The 8,396-nt window shown below is 38.5% G+C and overlaps 1 protein-coding gene across 2 annotated transcripts in view; it reads left to right on the top strand.

Annotated features, from left to right (window-relative positions):
- The first annotated feature begins 4,795 nt into the window (after positions 1-4,795).
- The window catches only part of dclk1a (doublecortin-like kinase 1a), an 86,140-nt gene continuing 82,539 nt past the window's right edge, over positions 4,796-8,396 (top strand). For both annotated transcript variants that reach the window (XM_022681478.2, XM_049468937.1), the window contains exons 1-2: positions 4,796-4,909; positions 6,057-6,442. In XM_022681478.2, coding sequence (XP_022537199.1) covers positions 6,085-6,442 — 358 coding nt within the window. In that variant the 5' untranslated portion in view covers positions 4,796-4,909; positions 6,057-6,084. The remainder of the gene's footprint in view (positions 4,910-6,056; positions 6,443-8,396) is intronic.

Genomic DNA, 8,396 nt, shown 5'->3' with positions numbered 1-8,396 from the left:
CATTTTATTAAAAAACTAATAAAAAAAGAGTAGCACTTTTTAAAAGAAATGTCACATAAGAAAGGTAAAGGGCAAATATTAACCATGTAAGCTGTTTATATTGCTTGTAATTTAGGTGAAGCGAGCATGTGTAAAGCATTTTAATGTAAAATTGCTTAATTTTGCTGAATTAAATACAAGTAACAAAGTAAACGAGTAACAAAAATATGAACACCACACAAGGGTTAAGAGGGTAATAGAACAATTAGAGCCTTAACAAACTGAACTCTATCCTACTATAACAGTTAAACATGAAAAATAAGACTTTAAGACTTTTTCGGTCCCTGAGAATGAGAAGTTTTTTTCTTTAATAAAGATATATTATTAACTTTATCTGAGAGAAAGATGCTCCTTAAGGTACCAAAACTATTAACATATTTGTCCGCGGCGTCGCTACAGTGTGCTGCACCGTTTACTTAGCTTAGAGGGAGGGATCGTCCATCCTCTTTTTGACTTCGAGGCTCGAGACCATGATATAATTTCCATCGATTTCGATGAAATATAGAAATCATGACACCCCTAATTTTAACCATACTGCTGTCCTATGAGGAAAAGCTGGTGGAACTGACGGATGCTGCAGTACCTTCTGGCAGGAGGAATTGGAGGCCTGAGTGAAGCAGTAATCTCCTTATATGATCTAAGACATCATCAGAAAGTCAAATTTCTGCACTCCTCGTCTCTTAGTGTCTCGTATGTAATGTCGTGACTGACTTGAGGGGAAAGAAACAGCAGGGAGTTTTGACAAAGACGTGTGGAACTGAGCGTTCTGTGTATCATGAGTTTGTTTTAATCACCAGCCTCAGCAGGTGTCTGGACTTTATTTAGCTTTTAGCTTCGACTCAGCAGCTCTCTCAAACTCATGCTGCAGAGAAAATAACTTTTCATATTTTACACGTTTTATTTTATTTTGCAAGTTTGTAAAGTTTTTGTAAAATGTTTTGCTGTGTAAAAATAAAAGTCTTACTTAAATCTCAGTATGTATGGTTTGATTTATTTGATTTATTTGTATTTATAGTAATTGTTTCTCATTCATAATGCACTGTAATGTCTCCCTGAGTTGTAGCTCTTTTGTTTCTCTATCTGAGACTTTTAAAGGGGGTAAAGGGGTCCAAAGCTACTTAGGCATTCTGAATGAAATCAGTAATAAGACAAAAAAAGATCAACCACAACCAAAAAATATATAACTCCTGCTGAGCAAGCCAAAGGTGACAGTGGCAGGGACGTGCACAGGAATCTTGAAGGGCAGTTGCTCTAACCTCTCTGCTCTAACCCCCCCTCTCTCTCTTGTATTGGTCTCTTTTCCGTGGGCGTTTCGAATTTTCTGCATTAATAATACGAGTAGTGCTTTATGTCCGTCATTCATCTTGCTTGGTTGTTTTTGCTACCTAAACGTGGCACAGTAGGTGGCTGTCCGATTATTTAGGATCACTAAACGTCCTAAACTCGACGACATCGGATTTTAGAGAAGTTGATTGTGATCATGTCTTGTAATACTGTGAAGGCTAAATTTCAAGCTCACCTTCAGGGCAGTTGCTCTACTCCCACTGTCTCTGCTAGTCGGCTTTTTTTTTTTTTTGTAGGGAAGCGTGCTGCGTGTCCCCCGCCACGCCCGCACCCCTCCCTTTTGCTTATCCCTCGAGGTGTCTGAATCTGAATGATTGACTCTGAAAACTTTGTTTTACGAAACTTCAATCAAAATGACGAATTATAAGAAAATCTTGTTGAAATATGGAATCATATTTGCCTATATTATTTTTTACCCTCCCTCGGAAGGGCAATATCAGCCAAGGACGGCAAAAGGGCAGTTGCCCAAGCACATTGGGCCATAGCGTCTGCATGTCACTGGACAGTGGAAGAAGACACTTTGGGATACTCAAAAGGTGGGGACACATCCTCCTATGGTTATAAATCATGAATAAAAAATAACTGTACCACCACCACCAGGTGTAATGATGCCCCATAGGTGCTCTATTATATTTAGGTCCATCACTTTTATCTTCAGCTTCCTCAGTAAAGCAGTTATAATCTTTGAGGTGTGTTTGACGTCTTTATTGTGTTGGAAAACTGCCATGTGGCTCAGTTTCTGAATGGAGGGATCAAGATCAGCTTTAGCTTGTCACAGAACATGTTAGAATTCAGATCCCCAGTGCTGGCAGCACTCAAGTAGTCCCAGGTCATGATATTACCACAACTATCCTTGACTGTGGACAAGGGGCAGTTTTTTGATACTCCTCACCCTTTTGTAGTTACTTTTTAGTATGTTATTTTTATCTATCTAATGTTTACTGCCTTTACATTCATACTGTATATATTCCCTGCATTTATACACATGTACTCTAAACAGGGCTCTGCTGTGAGTGTGGACCCTTAGCTCTCTGGTTACAATAGCTGAGAGGAGGACTTTGGATAAACTGCTTTCTATCATGAACAATGATAGTCACCCACTTCACACCACCATCATGAAGCAGAGGAGTGTGTTCAGTGGCAGACTGCTGTCACAGAGCTGCACAACAGACAGACTCAGAAGATCCTTTATCCCGAGAGCCATCAGACTCTTTAACTCCTCCCATCAGGGACGGGATGCTGCTGCCGACTGAGTTTAATCCAGTCACACCACATGGACATTATTATTCAACCACTTAGTTCTTAATTCTTCATCACTACCACTAAATCATCACTTCCCCAACCTCACTTACTGTCAAGTACAGTTACTCATGATTGGGTATTCACATTTTCACATTCTCTTTTTAGAACTATATTTGTTACAGATGCATATTTATATTATATTTCTATGTCACATCAGTCACTTTCATAATCAATGTCATTGCACATTGCACTTTGTTAGTTGTTTAATTATTTAATGACCATTAGCAACATCTACTGCACTGCTCTGTTAACTGATAGATTCTTACCTTGTATAGTTAGGTTTTGTATAGCCGTATATATTTTCTATTCTTCTGTGTTTTAATTTATGTTTGAATATGTTTCTTATTGTATTGTGTTGTTGCTGCTGGATGCCTAAATTTCCTTCGGGATAAATAAAGTATCTATCTATCTATCTATCTATCTATCTATCTATCTATCTATCTATCTATCTATCTATCTATCTATCTATCTATCTATCTATCTATCTATCTATCTATCTATCTATCTATCTACAGTGCTGGCCAAACGTATTGGAACCCCTGCATTTCTGTCAGTAAATGCTTAATTTCTCCCAGAAAATGATTGCAATTACAAATGCTTTGATATTAAAATGTTAATTTAATTTGTCTTAAATGAAAAAAACACAAAAATAATTGTCAAAAAGCCAAATTGGATATAATTCCACACCAAACATAAAAAAGGGGGTGGACAAAAGTATTGGCACCCTTTGTGATGCTTCCCTAATTTGTGGCACATAACAGGTGGTAGCAATAACTAAATCACACTTGCAGGCAGTTAAAATGGATTAAAGTTGACCCAACCTCTGTCCTGTGTCCTTGTGTGAACCACATTGAGCATGGAGCAAAGAAAGAACACAAAAGAACTGTCTGAGGACTTGAGAAGCAAAATTGTGAGGAAGCATGGGCAATCTCAGAGCTACAAGTCTATCTCCAAAGACCTGAATGTTCCTGTGTCTGCCGCGTGCAGTGTCATCATGCAGTTTAAAGCCCACGGCACTGTGGCTAACCTCCCTAGATGTGGACGGAAAAGAAAAATTGACGAGAGATTTCAAAGAAAGATTGTGCGGATGGTGGATAAAAAACCTCGACTAACATCCAAACAAGTTCAAGCTGCCCTGCAGTCCGAGGGTACAACAGTGTCAACTCGTACTATCCGTCTGCGTCTGAATGAAAAGGGACTCTATGGTAGGATAGCCAGGAAGACCCCACTTCTGACCCAGAGACATAATAAAGCCAGGCTGGAGTTGACCGTGCTTGACTGCTTGACCGTGTGCATGGCATTATAAAGTCTGAAGACTACCAACAGATTTTGCATCATAATGTAGGGCCCAATGTGAGAAAGCTGGGTCTCCCTCAGAGGTCATGGGTCTTCCAGCAGGACAATGACCCAAAACACACTGCAAAAAGCACTAGAAAATGTTTTGAGAGTTTGGTATCTATCTATCTATTTTTTTTATTATTTATTTTGTTATGTTGCACATTGCTGTTTTAATAGTGCACACTGCTGCTACCAAAAAAAGCCACTAGATGGCATTACATATATATCCTAATTTAATTATTTAAATTTTACCATTAGTGCCTAACTTAGTGTATCACTTTGCATCACTTATATCAAGCCCACCTTTTGAAATAAGATATTGCAAATTTGATGAATCAAACCAATGACTGACCATAGACTAATCTAAAACTGGCATAGGCCTCTCTGCTGTAAAAAAAAAAGAAAAAAGAAAATGAAGAATCGAATCGAATCGTGACCCTAAAATCGGAAATTAAATAGAATCGAGGATTTAGAGAATCGTGACACCCATAGTATCTATCTATCTATCTATCTATCTATCTATCTATCTATCTATCTATCTATCTATCTATCTATCTATCTATCTATCTATCTATCTATCTATCTATCTGTCTAATGCTAGCGCAGTGGGCGGGGCGAGACGGAGTACAGGCGGGAAAATCCCGGCAGTACAGTGCGGGGGTGTGAGGACTGCGTCACGAGCGAGGGCGGAGCCTATGCAAATGAGGACACGACGCGGAGGAGCCACCATCAGCCTCCCCACTCTCTCAGCAGCAGCAGCAGCAGCGCAGGAGGAGAACAAACACACCGGATAACAGAGCTTTTACAGCGGCCAGGATCACGACCTGCAGCCCGGCAGCCCGGAGGAGCCTCATTTACACAGCTTTAACCTCCAGTCTCTGTTTCAGTGAGTAAACGATCCGCTTCACCAGTCTGTAGTAACTGCAGTGGATTATATTAAAGCTGAAAGTTACAGTTATTCAGTGTGAGATACAGTAGCAGCAGCAGCAGTAATTACCCCACTAATCTCATTACATTTACTGCTGACAAATTACTGATACCTTTACTTTCTAACAACTAGCCAACGTTACAGACTGAGAGTAAACAGAAATGAACTGTTAACAGCGCTGTCAGGGCTGCTGGTTATCCTCTGCTCCAATAAATGACATTATCTAACTGTTACTTCAGTAATAAAATCAGTAATATTTACTTCTGTTGTTCTGAATTACGTGTTTCTAAAAACCTTGCCTAGTTCTACTGCAACAGAGAACAGGGAACAGCACTGACACACAGGAGGTTACCTACGCAATCTTTAAAACCCAGCCTGGGCCAAAACACTGTTGCTTTAACAGGCTTTAGAAATGTAGTTTCCCTTTATAACCTATAATAAAAATGTGCCCGGTTATAAGCTACCAGTTACTGTTTAATGCAGACTTCTTAAAAAACAAAAGTTTGCTCTACAGAAAACAGTGATAAAAAAGCACATTTATGCATATAGACTGTGCAACATACTTTTAAAATGTAACCTAAGAAATATTTACATCCAAGGAAATCAGCATTATTGTTTCTTTATTCAAATGTAGCCTAAAATGTAACAATCAAATACAGATCAGAAGACACTTCAGTTTCTGAATCAGTTTCTCTGATTTTGCTATTTATAGGTTTATGTTTGAGTAAAATGAACATTGTTGTTTTATTCTATAAACTACAGACATCATTTCTCCCAAATTCCAAATAAAAATGTAGACATTTAAAGCATTTATTTGTAGAAAATGAGAAATGACTGAAATAACAAAAAAAAAAAAGATGCAGAGCTTTCAGACCTCAAATAATGCAAAAAAAAAAAACAACAACAAAAAAAAACAAGTTCATATTCATAAAGTTTTAAGAGTTCTGATATAATCAATATTAGGTGGAATAACCCTGTTTTTTAATCACAGTTTTTTTTGTGCATCTTGACATCCTGTTCTCCTTCACCAGTCTTACACGCTGCTTTTGAATAACTTTATGCAACTCCTGCAAGAGCAGTATTTAACATCTGTACTCCCTGTTAGGACTCTGCACTCTTACCTTTGGGACGAAATGGAGGAGCATTTCGATGAGAGGGACAAAGCTGAGCGGAAAGGCCGTGGCAGTTCGCGGGCTAACGGGCTGCCCAGTCCCACCCACAGTGCCCACTGCAGCCTGTACCGCACACGGACCCTCAGGGCTCTTAGCTCGGAGAAGAGGGCCAAGAAGGTGCGGTTCTATCGTAATGGAGACCGCTACTTCCATGGCATCGTGTATGCAGTGTCCTCTGACAGGTTCAGGTCATTCGATGCCCTGCTGGCCGACCTCACGCGTATGCTGGCCGACAACGTGAACCTGCCTCAAGGGGTCCGGACCATCTACACCATAGATGGTGCCAAAAAGATCACCAGCATCGAGCAGCTGGTTGAGGGTAAGAACTGAAGTGACTAAGTGTTGCCTAATCGTTCACTTTTATCAGTAGGTCACAATGCCTTAATGTAATGATTATTAGGAACAATACACTGATCTCTATCTGTCCTTATCCTCCCTCTGTTATTACAATAGCTCACTTGATTATTTTAACTAGGGGTGTCACGATTCTCTAAGTCCTCAATTCGATTTTATTTCCGGTTATTGGGTCACGATTTGATTCGATTCGATTCTCGATTTTCTTTTTTCTTTTTTTTTTGCAGCAGAGAGGTCTATGCCAGTTTTAGATTAGTCTATGGTCAGTCATTGGTTTGATTCATCAAATTTACAATATCTTATTTCAAAAGGTGGGCTTGATATAAGTGATGCAAAGTGATACAAGTGATCTGTAATACACCACATTAGGCACTAATGGTCAAATTTAAATAATTTAATCAAGATATGTATGTAATGCCATCTAGTGGCTTTTTTTGGTAGCAGCAGTGTGCACTATTAAAACAGCAATGTGCAACATAACAAAATAAATAATAAAAAATACAGGAACAGTCATGTACAAAATAATAGAACAATTAGAGCCTTAACAAACTGAACTCTATCCTACTATAACAGTTACACATGAAAAATAAGACTTTAAGACTTTTTCGGTCCCTGAGAATGAGAAGTTTTTTTCTTTAATAAAGATATATTATTAACTTTATCTGAGAGAAAGATGCTCCTTAACGTACCAAAACTATTAACATATTTGAGGCTAGACAAAACAACTGTTATTTTTATATTTTCTTTAAGTTTTTCTTTAAGGAGATGAGAATGTCCACATTCTCTGGAGAAAGAGCTGCTCTTTCAGCAGTCACAATGTCCGCGGCGTCGCTACAGTGTGCTGCACCGTTTGTGTAGCTTAGAGGGAGGGATCGTCCATCCTCTTTTTGACTTCGAGGCTCGAGACCATGACATAATGAAATATCGAAATCGTGACACCCCTAATTTTAACCATTTATGCACAGAGCCATTTTATTAATTATGTACATAAAAACTGTTTAAAAAAATAAATTACAGAACAATACCACTTCCAGTATAGCTGAGCAGCACTACATGCATTCAGCCACATGTGCTAAGAACAGATTGTCACACAGCTGATTGACAGGCCCATTAATATCTGATGGAGTGGTGAAATGTTTGGAACAAATCAATACGTTTTGGGACATGTCAATCAGTTGGTCCTGGCAGAGTGTATTGCCTGTGGTGCTTTCCCTTGTATGGCTCTTTTGAAGCGTGCAATTTCATTTTTATGTAGTCATTGCTCTACCTTACGGTTTTAATATATTGTAAAGATCAGTCCTTGTAGCCCTGGTTCATTGTTTCACATGATTTAAAATCTGATTTTGTCTGTACAAGTCAATAATAAATTAAACTAAAGCAGAATATATGCCTGTGCTGTACATTCTGCCTGAAAATCTTTTTTGAATATGTTTGAGCATCCTTAATAAAAAAGGACCTTAATAAGTCCTTATAAGCAAGACCATTTTTTTGCAGTGCAGAATAGGCTCCAAAGGCTACAATCTCTACAAATAAAGAAACACCAAAAAAAAATAAAAGCTGAAGGTCAAATTACCGTTTTTAAAAAGCCTCATTAACTGTTTGCTTTCTTTATTTTTCTGATTATTTTGCCTACTGTGCTTGTTCAGATCTTCATATCGAGGGGGTGTTTTACTACTAGCACCTCAGCCCTTCTCTGTTTGTTGTTTTTTTCTCTCTTTTCTGGGTGTAACTTTATCTGTAAAGCCTAGATCATGAACTCCCACTATAATTCAACCAGTCGATGATGATACTGAGTAATACTGTAAACTGCATAGGGGTGCTAATGCTAAAATCGCAATATGGTCACGATGTTGACCTGTTGACTTATCTGGCAGTGACAAGTGACAAGACATTCAACATCATATATGTTTGTGATCAGA

Source organism: Astyanax mexicanus, chromosome 20 (genome assembly GCF_023375975.1).
Source record: "Astyanax mexicanus isolate ESR-SI-001 chromosome 20, AstMex3_surface, whole genome shotgun sequence".
NCBI classification, from domain to species: domain Eukaryota; kingdom Metazoa; phylum Chordata; class Actinopteri; order Characiformes; family Acestrorhamphidae; genus Astyanax; species Astyanax mexicanus.
This window is presented reverse-complemented; position numbering and strand designations above follow the sequence as displayed.